The sequence below is a fragment of the Anabrus simplex genome, chromosome 1 (assembly GCF_040414725.1).
Source record: "Anabrus simplex isolate iqAnaSimp1 chromosome 1, ASM4041472v1, whole genome shotgun sequence".
Lineage (NCBI taxonomy): Eukaryota > Metazoa > Arthropoda > Insecta > Orthoptera > Tettigoniidae > Anabrus > Anabrus simplex.
Window position 1 is genome coordinate 1046539895 of NC_090265.1, and position 17050 is coordinate 1046556944.

The following is a 17050-nucleotide window of genomic DNA, read 5'->3' on the forward strand; positions in this document are numbered from 1 at the left end:
AGAATGTTCCGCTTTTAAGATGCTATTCAATATACTGTAATTAGGAACAGGATCTATGACCAGTTGTTGGAAACCATGCCAATGGAACAATATGGATTCATACCAGGGAGATCTACAGTACAAGCAGTGCACTGTGTACTTGTATATTGGAGATTCAGTAAGGAAATCAAAAGGGCACACTTTTGCTGTATTCATTGACTATACAAAGGCATTTGATGGGGTAAACCAAAACAACCTCATACAGAAGCTCGAAGCTGCTTTAGGACCTGAAAATCAGTTCCTCCAATTAATAATCAGAATCATGGAAGTGAATGTAAAAAACATCAGTGATGGTCTTCTTCAGTCAAGAGACATCATACAAATGGACGGTGTATTACAAGGTGAGCCCCATGATGTTTAATATGATCACACATGACATAGTACAAAAGGTAGTAACAGGAGATATAATTATGTATATGCAGATGATATGGTTTAATTGAGCAACAGCAAGAACACATTATAGGAAACATTTAATAGACTAGTGGAATGGTCTCAAGAGAATGGCATGCATATAATCCAGAGTAAGATGGTCATGAAGTTCCACGAGGGAAACTCTCGTCAACAGGTACATTTACCTGCAGAAACCAAACAATTGAAATATTCAAATCTTTCAAATATTTAGGAGTGACTCTACAAATCACTGGATTCATTTTCACAAGGCACATTGAAGATAGAACAACAGCTGCGATAAAGGCCGCAATGGAGATTTGTGATCACAAATCCCTTTCACTAAGAGCAGCAATGTCATTATTAAAGTTGAGATAACATGGCCGTATCTTTCATACAGAATCTGAAAATTTTAGACAGAACCAAAGTCAGATGCATAAAGAGAGCACTCTGCATCTCAAAGTTTTCACCAAATAGACTTGTATACCAGCTAGCAGGAACATCTTCTTTCATAGAAGACCTGATGACAACTTATAATCTGACACCAACCCCAACTACCAAAAGGTTCCTGGATGAACGGCTCCAGAAAACTGCAGAAATAGACACAGAATTCTTTAATACTCCCTCCATGAACAATGATGAATGGAAAGCAACCAATTTTATGCTAATATTAAGAGTAAGTAGATCCAGTCATCTGTACCCTCACCCATACCTCTGTATACACCCTTCCCAGCTCATATTCATTCATAACCACTGCACACACATACACATTCACCCACATTCAACTAAACTTTCACACATCATTCTTGAAATACTAATTTTTTTACAAATTATATACATCACATGGGTTTAAAATAAATTTCTCTTTGCTGTGTGGAGGAAGTGAGGAAGAGAAAGTAGTTTTACTTTTGGTGGTAGAAGGTTCCATAGCCAAGCACTAGTGTATGGCTAGGATCTAAATATGAGGTGGTTCTGGTGAGAGAAGAACTAGAGTAACTCCTTAGCCTGTCTTAACAGAGCGGTAATTAAGCTTCAGGCAGTGGAAAGTTGAAAGGCTACATCTATTTGTTTATGTAACTATTTCACTGGTGACAGTCACGTGGCTATGTTTAAAGGAATGTGTTTATTATCCACTCTGCTTGGCTCATATTTTCCATTGTCATTGCATGCCAGGAAGAAAGACCACAGAGTAGTATGGGCTGCACTAGGGAAATGTTTGTATGCTGTTCATAGGGCTTTACTTTTTCCTTCAGTGAGACATCTATGGACAAAACCTAGTTCTCTGTATGCCTTATACTTCATTTCCTCCACGTGCTTATTCCAATTTAGATTGTTATGTGAATGCCGAGCAGTTTGATGAAGTTGGAAGGCAGTAATTGGTTTCCACATAGAGTAGGTTGATTCTATAGTGGTTATCTAGTTCTTCTTAGTCTTATGTATTTACACTTCTGAATATTTATACAAAATTTATTTACATCGTACCACAAAACTATATTATCTAGATCCAATTGGAATTGTACCCATAATCATTATTTTTGTCATTATCACAGTATTATGTTTTCTCCAATAACCTCAAGTTTATGTACAAGATTTTCTACCATAGAAATGTGTTGGCTATAGTCACCTTTCCATCCTGTACTGATGAAATCTTTGACTCAAATTTAATTTCATACATAGTCGAGTTTCTCAAAGATTTGCTTTGACGACTTTCCAACAAATATACAGTAATCTGTTTTGGTCCATTGGTGATATGAATATGAACATTGCTGTTGCATTATTTTTATTCCACATATCTTGAACTATGCTTTCTATCTCAGGTTTTATTTAGTTACATTTGATGATTTCATGGTGATGTCACGCATGTAACGCTCATGCCAACTGATATTTTTACTGATTATATAATTATTACCATCAAATTTAATACTTTTAGAATATAAAATTTTTCTGCGATAATGAAGACTCCCTCCTCTGCGAACCATGTGACCTTGCCGTGGTGGGGAGGCTTGCGTGTCCCAATGATGCAGATGGCCAAGCCGCAGGTGCAGCCATATCGGATGGGTATCTGTTGAGAGACCAGACTAACGAATGGTTCATCGAAAGGGGGGTAGCAGCCTTTCGGTAGTTGCAAGGGCGGCAGTCTAGATGATTGACTGATACGGCCTTGTAATAATACTCAACATGGCTTAGCTGTGTTGATACTGCTACACGGCTGAAAGCAACGGGAAACTACAGCCGTAACTACCTCCCGAGGACATGCAGCTCTCTCTGTATGAATGATGTACTGATGATGGCTTCCTCCCGGGTAAAATATTCCGGAGGTAAAATAGTCCCCCATTCGGATCTCCGGGTGGGGACTACTCGAGAGGGAGCGATCATCAGGAAGATGGATACTGACATTCTGCGAGTCGGAGCGTGGAATGTTAGAAGTTTGAATCGTTGTAGTAGGTTAGAGAATCTGAAAAGGGAGATGGATAGGCTAAAGTTTAGATGTAGTTGGTATAAGTGAAGTACGTTGGCAGGAAGAACAGGATTTTTGGTCAGGTGACTACCGAATTATCAACACGAAATCAAACAGGGGAAATGCAGGAGTTGGTATAATAATGAATAAGAAAATAGGGCAGCGGATAAGCTACTACGACCAGCATAGTGAAAGAATTATTGTCGTCAAGATAGACACCAAACCAATGCCCACCACAATAGTGCAGGTCTATATGCCTACTAGTTCAGCGGATGATGAAGAAATTGAAAGAATATATGAAGAGATAGAAGATTTAATACAATATGTAAAAGGTGACGAGAATCTAATTGTGATGGGAGACTGGAATGCAGTGGTAGGCCAAGGAAGAGAAGGTAGTACAGTAGGAGAATTTGGATTGGGACAAAGGAATGAAAGAGGAAGTCGGCTGGTTGAATTCTGCACTGATCATAATTTAGTCATTGCAAACACCACAAACAACGGCTGAGACCTGGAGACACTGGAAGGTATCAAATAGACTTCATTATGATTAGGCAGAGATTCAGAAACCAGGTGTTGGATTGCAAAACTTTCCAAGGAGCAGATGTGGACTCTGACCACAACTTATTGGTCATGAAATGCCATCTGAAGTTGAAGAAATTGAAGAAAGGAAAGAATGCAAAAAGATGGGATCTAGACAAGTTGAAAGAAAAGAGTGTGAGGGATTGTTTCAAGGAACATGTTGCACAAGGACTAAATGAAAAGGCTGAAGGAAACACAATAGAGGAAGAGTGGAGAGTCATGAAAAATGAAGTCAGTAGGGCTGCTGAAGAAATGTTAGGAAGGAAGAAAAGATCAACTAAGAATCAGTGGATAACTCAGGAGATACTAGACCTGATTGATGAACGACGTAAATACAAGAATGCTAGAAATGAAGAGGGCAGAAAAGAATACAGGCGAGTAAAGAATCAAGTGGATAGAAAGTGCAAGGTAGCTAAGGAAGAATAGCTGAAGGAGAAGTGCAAGGATGTCGAAGGCTGTATGGTCCTGGGAAAGGTGGATGCTGCGTACAGGAAAATCAAGGAAACCTTTGGAGACAGGAAATCTAGGTGCATGAATATTAAGAGCTCAGATGGAAAGTCACTTCTAGGGAAAGAAGACAAAGCAGAAAGATGGCAGGAGCATATCCAACAGTTGTATCAAGGTAATGATGTAGATAATTTGGTTCTGGAACATGAAGAGGCTGTTGATGCTGATGAAATGGGAGACCCAATTTTGAGGTCAGAGTTTGACAGAGCTGTGAGTGACCTAAATAGGAACAAGGCACCTGGAATTGATGATATTCCCTCTGAATTACTGACTGCCTTAGGAGAAACCAGCATAGTAAGGTTATTTCATTTAGTGTGCAGGATGTATGAGACAGGAGAAGTCCCATCCGATTTTCGGCAGAATGTTGTTATACCTATTCCCAAGAAAGCCGGTGCTGACAGGTGTGAAAACTACCGCACCATTAGTTTAGTATCTCATGCCTGCAAAATTTTAACACGTATTATTTACAGAAGAATGGAAAAACAAGTTGAAGCTGAGTTGGGAGAAGATCAATTTGGCTTCAGAAGAAATGTAGGAACACGTGAAGCAATCCTGACTTTACGTCTGATCTTAGAGGATCGAATCAAGAAGGACAAGCCCACGTACATGGCATTCGTAGATCTAGAAAAGGCATTCGATAATGTTGATTGGAACAAGCTATTTATGATTCTGAACATGATAGGGATCAAATACCGAGAACGAAGAATTATCTACAACCTGTATAAAAATCAGTCTGCAGTGATAAGAATCGAGGGCTTTGAAAAAGAAGCAGCAATCCAGAAAGGAGTGAGGCAAGGCTGCAGTTTGTCTTTGTCCCCTGTCCTTTTCAATGTTTACATAGAACAGGCAGTAAAGGAAATCAAAGAGAAATTTGGAAAGGGAATCACAGTCCAAGGAGAGGAAATCAAAACCTTGAGATTTGCCGATGATATTGTTATTTTATCTGAGACTGCAGATGATCTCGAGAAGTTGCTGAATGGTATGGATGAAGTCTTGGGTAAGGAGTACAAGATGAAAATAAATAAGTCCAAAACAAAAGTAATGGAGTGCAGTCGAACGAAGACAGGTGATGTAGGAAATATTAGATTAGGAAATGAAGTCTTAAAGGAAATAGATGAATATTGTTACTTGGGTAGTAAAATAACTAACGATGGCAGAAGTAAGGAGGACATAAAATGCAGACTAGCACAAGCAAGGAAGAGCTTTCTTAAGAAAAGAAATTTGCTCACTTCAAACATTGATATCGGAATTAGAAATATGTTTTTGAAGACTTTCGTGTGGAGCGTGGCATTGTATGGAAGTGAAACATGGACGATAACTAGCTCAGAAAAAAAGAGAATAGAAGCTTTTGAAATGTGGTGTTACAGAAGAATGCTGAAGGTGAGATGGATAGATCAAATCACGAATGAAGAGATACTGAATCGAATTGGTGAGAGGAGATCGATTTGGCTAAATTTGACGAGGAGAAGAGAGAGAATGATAGGACACATCTTAAGACACCCAGGACTTATTCAGTTGGTTTTTGAAGGAAGTGTAGGTGGTAAGAACGGTAGGGGTAGACCAAGGTATGAATATGACAAACAGATTAGAACAGTTGTAGGATGCAATAGTTACGTAGAAATGAAAAGGTTAGCACAGGATAGGGTGGCTTGGAGGGCTGCATCAAACCAGTCTATGGACTGATGACTCAAACAACAACAATGAAGACTCTTGACCAGAATAGCAGAGGTGAATTAATCAGTTATCTCCAAAACATTTGCATTTTAAAAAACCTTTACGATTTTCATATACACAGTATTGTATTGCCTGGCCAATAACCTTTTTAAAATGCACAATAATCTTAAATCTAAATAAGTTTTATTTGTGCTTATACCTTCTTTACAAAATATGACTGCTTACACCTCTGCCTATTCTTTTCATGACTATCTTTCTTAATATAGTACAGTCGTACATCTATATATATAAAATAAGAGTTTTGTCTGTACATTGCTCAGAATTTGAAAGAATGGTATTTCTGTATCAGTGATGTCCACAGTAACAAGGAAATGTACTTTTTACTTTTCCGTAATGTCTGTCTGTATGTATGTATGTATGTATGTATGTATGTATGTATGTACACGCATCACTAGAAAACGGCCAGAGAGAATTTGATGAAAATCGGTATGCAAAGTCGGGGAATAAGTTGCTACAATCTAGGCCGTAAATAATTTTATTCACGCTGATAGAAATGTAGTTTAGTGGAAGGCCTAAAATTTAATTTTCAAATATTTGTTTTTTGTAGTCCTTAATAAAAATTGGTATGCAAAGTCGAGGAATACATCGCTACAATTTAAGCTAGAAATGATTTTATTTACGCTGAGTGAAATGGTAGTTTAGGGGAAGGCCTAAAATTTAATTATCAAATATTTATATTATTAGTTGTTGTATCGATAAATACTATATAACCAAAGTTATATAGAATTAATTTTCCGACCATTTATCTTATACATTTTTATCGTACCGGCTATGATAACACAGATATTCGTGAATTTGTATTTTTGTTGCTAAGTCCATATCAACGCCGAGCCACGAGAAATTGGGTTAACAGAATTTATTGAAAATCGGTATATAGAGTCGGGGAATAACTAGAGTCTAATCTATAAACAATTTTATTCATCCTGGATGAAATTGTAGTTTAGGGAAAGGCGCCTAAAATAGAATTTTTAAATACCAATGTTAATAGATCTATCGAAAAGTACTATATAACAAGTTATAGAGAATACAATTTCCGATCATTTATCTTTTATTCAGTTTTACCGTACCGACTATGATAAGAGTGGTATTTCAGAGTCGGAATAAAATGAAATGTGAAGGCCTACAATATCGAAAGCGCATAACATTGATCAACAATAACATTACATTGACCATTGTTCGTTGTGATGTTCTTTGTCTCTTATGCAGCCTCTCAACTCCGACAGATGGGATTACTGCTGCATACCGAGTATAACAGCCTGACTGAATACTGGCGGGAAATAGCCAGGGAGTTAGAAAACTTTCTTCTTTAGCATGCCTTTCCTCTGGTTCATTCACTTTCTGATACAGCTGGTACGTAACACACAGGTTCATCATAATATTTCAGCTATTCGATCCCTACTCTGACGTGCTGTTTAGATTGAGCAGTGTGCATACTTAAGGCAGAGCCTCACTTGGTGGTGGTGGTAGTAGTAGTAGTAGTAGTAGTATGGCCTGTCTAGAATAACAATTTAGGCCTATTCCAAATTATAGCATCACAATATTCACTAAATAACTCAAAATTCAACCCTGAAAAGAACTGTTTCTTAAGAAAAGCTTCTCTTTCTTCACTTTTATTAAATTCTACATTCAATTTATTCCAAATTAGCAGTGAAGAGGGGGTTTCTCCCCTGGCTTGAAGGAAAACTTTGCCTTCAAGTCAGATAGGTTTTTCCGCCGCCAGTGTAGTGAATTGATATTTTCCGACTCATCGGGTACTCCTTGGAAACAGGTTAGTAAAAGGGCATAGTTTTTGCTCTAGGACTCTCCCTGTTCGACCAACCCTACCCCGCCGAAGAAAGACGAAGAGTGTTCACGGATCACGGCTGTCTGCGGCTTGGTCATTCCAGCTCTGGAACTTTGGACTGTTAGATTGGCAGCGTAGTCCTGTTCGTTAATAGTGAGAAAATGTGTGGTGTTTCATTTGAAAGAGTATTTCATAATATGAAAGCATTGCTTTTAATCGCGCCATTCCTACTGACATTGAAATGTATGTTCTTTTCAGTTGGGAAAACCACTAAGACAGTCTTTCTGAGGATGTAAAAAGGCATTATAATGAAAACATCCCAACCTGATTGTGACTGATGGTATGCAATTGGGTCAACCATAACAGTGAAAATTCCCTAACTCAGTCTTCATATGAGAAAAGATATTTGGTGACTTCCCGTCGTGTTTCTAGGGTAACGTTAAGAGCTTTGCAATTTAATACAATCTTGCTCACAATGTGTACACTACCTAACCTAGAATTCTGTATACAATGTAGAATTCTGTAGCAAAGCACGGGTACATCAGCTACTCTAACAATAAAAGGAACTTTAAATCAATATCAGATAAGGCATGAGATTAATGTGAAAGTGATTATCTTCAACACATATCTCCTAATATTTTTAGCTTCTAATTTAGCATTGCTGTAAGAAATATATTTACAGAAAACACACAATTTTTTTGTTCATGCCAAATCTGTAAGATTCATCCCAATGTTAGTGCAGGCCTACTTTGTAAAAAGGTACATGACCATACACAAGAAGGCCATGTGAACTACTTTTCATTTTTGTTGTATATTGTTACATCTACTTCAGTTGCTTACTCCCAGCCTATTTGTTTTTTCAGGGTGATATAAAAAGAATCGAGGAGTTACTAGAAGCAGGTGCAAGTCCTTGTACGAAAGACAATGCTGGATGGACACCTTTGGTAAGTAATTCTTCCTTAAGAATTGGACTCTAGAGAGACATTGCCTGCAGAACTTGTGCAAAACACTACAGTATACAGTAGAAGTCCGTTATAACGAGAATTCATAACGTCCAAAAATTTACTCGCTATAGCGGATTGTCGTTATATTCGATTTTATACAAAAGTCGGAAAACCCCCCATGCATATAAAAATCGGTATGAAACGGCAATCATGTTGTTCAAAACTTGCGCTTCCGCAGATGATATCCACACTACGGCTTACTTGTTTGTTATTTTTCGAAATTTGATACTACATGAAAGTGTATGTTTAATGATATTCTGAAAAAAATATAGTACCGTATTTCCCCGAATCCAAGATGAACCCCTCTTTTTCCTTCAAAAAATTTAAATCAGGCTCAAAGAGTATTTTGTAAAGTCATATGAATGCCTTTGTTGTACAGTAGGACTTCACATTTTTAGACACCGAACATTGACTTTCGTCATGCCGTATATATATATATATATATTTTTTTTTTTTGCGACTGCACAATTATTCTTTATTTCCTCGGGTTTAAGAACCATTAACGTAAAATTGGCATCATAATACTGAAGATAACCCGTTGAAAATTTGCCAGCTTTACCTATTTCATGCGTCCCTACATTACGACGATCCATCAGGAAATTATTCTTGCTGACTATAAAACTGTTACTTTTACTCAGCGTCAGATATAACCGGCTACCGCTACACGCATGTCTCGCTTGCCGGGTTCGGCCAAATTCATCGGCTAGCGATGTATAAGCCTAATCGCGGACGTTGAAAGCCATTCCGCCCTTGCGTTTTTTGTGCATATACCTCACTATTTCATCTTCGACTTCTTTAAAGCGTCCTTGTTGCGGACCACTGAATGCATTTTTTGTACAGTAGGCTACGCATTTTTTAGCACTTTAAAAGTCTTCACGCTAACGCCAAATATTGGCTTTAGTTAGGCCTATGCCGTATTTTCTTGCGGCTGCACAATTATTCTACATTTCCGAGTGTTTAATAACCATTAACTTAAAATTGGCATCATAACATCAACTAGAACCCGTTGAAAATTTGCCGGCAATACCTTTTCCACGTATCTTTACAATACGACTATCCATCACGAAAATATTCCAGCTGTCTATAAGACTTAATTGTACTAAGCGTCAAGTACAATAGACGCGTTATAACTCTGCCACTGGGTAGCCATGGACTTTCTAAGAATTCGAAGGCTCGCATGTTTTGATGTCATTTTGCAGATTTGAGAAACATTTTTGTAGAGGCTAATAGAACGCCATACTCTCTTCACTATTTCCTGAGATCCAGTGACGTTACACACAGCCACTGTACAACGGGTTGTCGCGGCTAGCGATGCAGGCTATAGTAAAGAGGCGTTCGTTTATTGTCAACGAGTTTTGTGTGCTTGTGAAAAGAAGTAGCGTGGTTACCGCGGTAGTTGCCAATGGTATCCTTTAACTTACTGTTAGGCCACGAATGCAAGGCAACCCTTGAGTTTTCGCATGAGATTTTAAGAAAAAGAAAAGTCTTGGATACGGAGAAATATGGTATCAGTCCAGAGATTTCTGTGTCAAACACTTCAGTAGTTCTTCAAACGGCGTCACCTAATCTAACCGTATATGTATCATGAAAACATATTTCAAACGCATGTAGAAAAATGATAACCTCCTCGCGAAAAATGTACATTTAAATAGCCTTTCAGAAATTTAACTAGACACGAGAAGATGTGAAATATCCTCCGAAATCAGTGATGTACTCTGCCATATCTTGATGTGTATCACATTCTTACTTAATTTCCGTATATGCCGGTAACATTAAAATTAAGATATCGTTTAATTCAGTATTTTTAACGAGTTAACAACTGCTATCGGCCACGTTATTTATGCATTTATTACGAAACATGTTATCCTCTTTCATTTCGAATTTTCTGTAGAGAACAGCACTCGATGGGTATTACTAATCAACTCCAACATCGCCTTTGAATATCGACGAGTGAGCTCGCAAACGCACAAAGTGAGAAAACTATACCGTACGGTACCGAAGAAGGTTGATCGCATTTTGTTGCAAACGTTTCAGTTTTCTTATTCAAACTGCGTCACCTATCCTGACTTAACCATACTATACGTATGATGAAAACCACACCTTTAACCACACGCGAGAAAATATAAACTAACCTCCGAAATAAAAATTAAGCACTCTGCCATATCTCGAGGTGTATCCCATTCTTAATTGCAGTATCTAGCCTCAAAATTAAGAGCGGTCGTTTAGTCCGCCTTAATTTTTAACGAGTTAACAGCCGTTTATTTACGCATTTATTACGAATATATGTTTCTCTTTCATTTTAAATTTTCTTTACGAACAGCAGTCGACGGGTATTACTAATCGACTCCGACATCACCTACGAATGTCGACGAGAGAACTCGCAGTGCACATAGCGAGGAAACGATGCCGAAGGTAATCAACCGCATGTAATATCAACGCTGGGATGCATAAATATGGGTAACGGGAAAAATCGCGCGCACTTAATCGCTCGTAATTACGGACGCATCAGTGATAGGGCTCTCGCTGTAACTGAAGGACGATACATAGTTTAATATAGGAATTTTGAAGGGACGAAAAATAATCGTCGCTATATCGGAGTTCTCGTTATATACCGTACTCGCTGTAGCGGACTTCTACTGTATTTACATTTCCATGGACAAGACAAGGAAGACTATTGTAGCTATAAATGATAGTAGGCAGACCACGAGGTTTGATTGAAGAAATATTTATTACACAAAAATAAACAAAATGTTAAAAAGATCAAACACTTCAGCAAATGACATGAATAAAAGTATTATTTCCCAAGTTTCTGAATAGACTACGTCGTGAGGTCAAGTAAAAGAATAGCAATTATGCACCGACACACGCATTTAATATTAATCGCCTTTTTAACTGGGATTGTGCCATTACACTACACTCTTGGCTCACTTTATTTATTCAACTTTAACCCTTTCGCTTTCAAGTTCTCAGCTGTTGGATGTGTAAAAACTGTGAGCTATATTTACCCCACTATGCACACATTTCTTTTAAAATTAAATGGAAGGCACACCAGTAAAGATATCAACATGAAAGTTTGTAAACTTATAGAGTATACACTGATCAGCCAGAACATTATGACCACCTACCTAATGGCTGTTATGTCCACCTTTGGCACTAATTACTGAGGTGGTGCCTCTTGGCATGGAAGCAGTGAGGCCTTGGTAGGTTGCTGGAGGGAGTTGGCACCACATCTGCACACACAAGTCACCTAATTCCCTTAAATTCTGGGGTGGGGGGCAATCTCTGGCGCTACGTGCAATTGCATCCCAGATGTGTGCAGTTGGATTAAGATCTGGCGAGTTGGGGGGCTAGCACATCAATTAAAACTCGCCACTGTGTTCTTCAAATCACTCCATCACACTTCTGGCCTTGTGACATGGCACATTATCTTGTTAGGAAACATGATCATCATGAAGAAGTGTACGTGGTCTGCAACCAGTGTACAATACTTCTCGGCTGCCATGGTGCCTTGCACGAGCTCCATTGGACCCATGGATGCCCGCATGAATGTCCCCTAGAACATAATTGAGCCTCCACCAGCTTGTCTCTGTCCCGCAGTACAGGTGTCAAGGAGCTGTTCTCCTGGAAGATGACTGATTCGCACTCTCTCATTGGCATGATGAAGAAGGTATCAGGATTTGTCAGACCATACAATGCTCTGTCTCTGCGCCAATGTCCAGCGAGGATGGTTATGTGCCCATTTCAGTCGTAGTTGCCGATGTCGTTGTGTTAACATTGGCACATGCATGGGTCGTTGGCTGCGGAGGTTCGTCCTTCGGAGTGTTTGGTGCACTGTGTGTTCAGACACACTAGTACTCTGCCCAGCATTAAAGTCTGATGTTAGTTCCGCCACAGTTTGCCACCTGTCCTGTTTTATCAGTCTGCCCAGCCTACAACGTCCGACATCTGTAATGAGGGGTGGCTGCCCAACCCCTCGACGTTTGGATGTGATTTCACCTTGGTTTCAGCACTTGTTGAAGACACTCACCACAGCACTCCTCGAACACCCAACAAGTCGTGCAGTTTTCGAAATGCTTGTGCAGAGTCTCCAGGCCATCACAATCTGCCCTCAGTCAAGCTCGGGTAGATAGCACGCTTTCCCCCATTCTATACATGGACAGCATGCTCACTGATACTACATGCACCGTACGTGTGTCTTGACTAGCAGTCATTCCTTGTCAGGTGACGCTGCTATCGCCTGGATGGGTTTGTATGTTTATATCGATGGTAGGTAGTCATAATGTTCTGGCAGATCAGTGTATATCACTTATCACTGCAAGTTAGTCATGTCTCTAAACCAAAGGGTTTAATTAAAAAAAAGAAAAAATGTGGAAACAAAGTTATGAGTTTCAGATTTTGAAAGTTTTCAAGTAATTCAGGGAAATTGTGTTCACTGCACAAATATATGATTGATGTTAGTAGAAAGGTTATATTATTGTTTACTAGCATGGTAAATATCAAGATTCTACATGCATTATATCCTAGGATAGATTAAATTGTGTAAGGTGATGTACCGCTGAAAAATGTCAACTATTTTTGCATAAAATACACTTTTCTTACTGGAAGTGCTGGATTATTATCATCGTCATCTACACTTCGATTCGGACCAAGAAACATCATCAATTGAACAATTATTTTTGCTAGTTGCTTTACGTCGCACCGACACAGATAGGTCTTACGGTGACGATGGGACAGGGAAGGGCTAGGAGTGGGAAGGAAGCGGCCGTGGCCTTAATTAATGTACAGCCCCAGCATTTGCCTGGTGTGAAAATGGGAAACCATGGAAAACCATCTTCAGGGCTGCCGACAGTGGGGTTTGAACCTACTATCTCCCGAATACTGGATACTGGCCGCACTTAAGCGACTGCAGCTATCGAGCTCGGTGAACAATTATCAAGATATTCTGTGATATTAGCTAAATGAACTCTTCGCATTGTTGCACGCGGTAAATAACTAGGCCTAATGTAACTGAACTGTATTTGCCTATATCTAACACTTCACTAACAATATGCTCCTAATTACCTAAAAAAAATATTTAAATAATGAACTACCAAGTAAACCTATGATGCTGCTTGATTTCACTGTATAATCAGCATCATAAAAAAAAACAGAGAGAAATGCTGCATGTTTGCCGCCAACCACGACGTAACAAGACAGTGAACACATGTTTCAAACTCTAAGAATATCTATAAATAGTTGGCAGTTCCTGCAGAGTATAACATAGTTAAAACTGTGCTCTTCTTGTTCTGTGCAAAATGCTGCTATCTGGCATGTAAATAACGAAATAATAACAATAAAGCCCAGTAACGATGGACTGCTACCATGACAGTTTTCGCAGAAACCGTAGGTAACTATAGATTGGTACCTTCAAAGCATAAGGGTTAAGAATGAGTACATATCTTGTTCCTGCGCAGTTTTACATCGCTATGTGGATTCTAGCCTGACAAGTTATCTGATTGCTTCGGGAAAATTCCTACTCTTAACTATACACAAGTGCCTGAGTGGGGAGGTGTATTCTACTGTACACAACTCTCACCAAAGTAACAAAGAAGGATGAACAAAAATGTGGATTGAAACCACACACTACAAATCACATGAAATAAAATATACAAACAGATCAAAGAACATTCACATGTCATATTTTCCACTCAGAAATAGGTATGCAACATACACTCAAATCCAATAGAAGGAAATCAAATAACACTCAGTGAAATTAACGCACATTACACAAGAATCATCAAACATGAAACAACTCGACCCCTATATAACGTGGACATCCTAAAATAAGACACATGACACAAATAAATAACACAGTGGACCTTAAATCAATCATTAATTCAACGTTGGATTCCTGGAAATAATCACACGACACAAATATAAATCACTCCTGATTCCACACCGAAAGGAACGATTCAAACATAACTTGCAGTACTAAATCTTGAAAGAAACAATACCTAATAATGTGTACAATAATACACAATCTGATGCTTCACAAAACTCTCCTTGGTAGACACAAAATAAATTATCCTCGCCAACATTGACGGAATAACAAAATGGAGATCCACACTCCTAACGCAGCTAAATCATCTGATTTCCCAATACCCAAAGAAACATGATACACTGGTCTCTTGGGTTCATAACACATGCTGCACACTTCTACCTAAGGTAAGTCACATAAATAAATCTAATAATGCTGGCCTCTACTAAGGAACACACTTCCCATAAATCACGACATCGTAAGCTTATCTAAGTCGACATTTAATAGATGATGCTGACTATCGTCCCCTACTCTCTTCAAATCGGTGGAAGCTTCTTAAAGATCGTTCTCATGTATATTCGATTATTTAAATTTAATCAAATAATTGGCATTTTGTTAATTAAGGTTGAAGACTGAAAATTTAACCACAAATTACTCATATTGACACATTGATCATGAAAGTTACTGATTTGTCTTATGACATTTCCAATTAGTAATAATAATAATTTTCCAAAGATGTCTGAATTCCAAATGTACTCTGATTAATCCACTAACTTGAACTTGCACTTCTGCTGGTTAACAAACAATTATTCCTTCTAGAAATCTGACAATGTGATCATGTTGACATCACAAATAAATTATATTTACACCTGGAAAGTAAGGCGATGACACCGTCAAAGATGTGGATCAAAGCCCGACGAACATTCATGCACACTCATACAGGCATGCACCTGCAAAGGAAAATTTGATCACATGTTTTTTGTCTTTCAAGTCCATTTATGTAACTGACATTCACATTAATGATTTAATGAATCTTACTTCCCTTAAACTTGTCATTTATTCTGAGATGTACAAAGCATCTCAATACAATCGAAGATTAAAATATAACAGGAAAAAATAATTACAAATCACACCCACCCACTCAGCTTGGAGTAAAAGAAAAATGCTATGAGTTCATCACAAGTCATCATTTACTGTACAATATTTACAAGTTACTCTGAAAAATCTACCCCACATTCAAAGAAAATTAAATTAGGTCATCGCCCCAGAAAATATTATCCCATTCAAATTATTTTATCACAATTAACCTATACCATTGGCAATTAGATAACGTTTTACATCTTATAAATTAATTCATAGCTGGTACTCATCTTGGTTGATTCACTGCTCCACATCAGCCAGGCTACCCTATGATTTAGTGACTGGACATTGTCACTGTGGGATCAGCAAACCAGAAGATGAAGTTCCTCCATTTCAGCAGTCCAGCTTTAAATCGACGTCTTCCGTCTTGCGCCTCAACACTGGTACAACACAAATTTCATCAACTTTGAGATCTACCACTGGTATTCACAATCTGCGTGACATAAACATTGGCGTACTGTCACTCTTGACCTACTAACAAGTTTACGCTTGTCTTCCTCCCACAGCTACTGCTTACGTAACATAAGTCCAGCTACGTTCCTTACCTTGAAGTTCATGTCTACCTGCTTTAACTATCTGTTTGTTACCGTTCTGTGCTACACAATGCGGGCTTTGCTGTTTAAACCAAATTTTCTTCTCTCTCTATCTTAACTTTAGAATTTTATCAGTTCCGTTGTTCCCAGACACCTAGACCCCTCTCTCTCTCTCTCTCTCTCTCTCTCTCTCTCTCTAAGACATTTTGCACGCAGTAGTTCCATTTCTTGCTACATTCAAATTTCCTATAGGACTCAAAGTCCAATTTCAATTAATAGACAACTCACGAGTGACAAACGACTTCTCATGAAAGACTCCAGATGATTGACCGCACACGAATGACGCTCTTCTCTGCTTCCTTGTATATTTTATTATTTGGTCCTTCTTTCATTATACTCGGACGGGGCCTCAATTTTCTCTTCAACCAATCACTTCGAAATATTTAGCTGACACTAATTTCTTATTGAGCTAGGCACACGCATCTCTTTCATCTTGTTCAAATTTTCAACATCCGATATTTACACCAGTCATCTTAAATCAAGCTAACTCTAGCCTCACACCAGGCCTCTGAAATAGTAACCGCTGCTCTCTTGTCATTGTTTCAATGGGTTTCTCTTCATCCCAAAATACAGCTCTGCCAAGGTCACCTAAACTTCATCCACTTCTTTGTCTGTTACTTCATCCTCCCAGACAACTGGCGCCGTAATCGGGAGATAGTGGGTTCAAGCCCCACTGTCGGCAGCCCTGAAGATGGTTTTCCGTGGTTTCCCATTTCCACACCAGGCAAATGCTGGGGCTGTACCTTAATTAAGGCCATGGCCGCTTCCTTCCAGTTCCTAGGCCTTTCCTATCCCACCGTCGCCATAAGACATATCTGTGTCGGTGCGACGTAAAGCAAAAAAAACCCACAACTGGCGCCATGAGTTTCTGCTCATGTTTCAAGGTATTCTACAGAAAGGAATGAAATTATGAAGACTCCCAATAAATATATTTGTTACTAGCAGTTACCTGCAGCTTCGCTCGCATGGATTTCGTAATTTGTTAAAAGAAATCATTCCTTGGTAATGTACTAAGACATTATCTGAAAA

General features: G+C 38.7%; 1 protein-coding gene across 3 annotated transcripts in view; it reads left to right on the plus strand.

Moving 5' to 3' along the window:
* Positions 1–17050, plus strand: part of LOC136875934 (BRCA1-associated RING domain protein 1) — a 200257-nt gene that overhangs the window by 33630 nt on the left and 149577 nt on the right. For all 3 annotated transcript variants that reach the window (XM_068225354.1, XM_067149556.2, XM_067149562.2), the window contains exon 4: positions 8351–8431. In XM_068225354.1, the coding sequence (XP_068081455.1) occupies positions 8351–8431 (81 nt within the window). The remainder of the gene's footprint in view (positions 1–8350; positions 8432–17050) is intronic.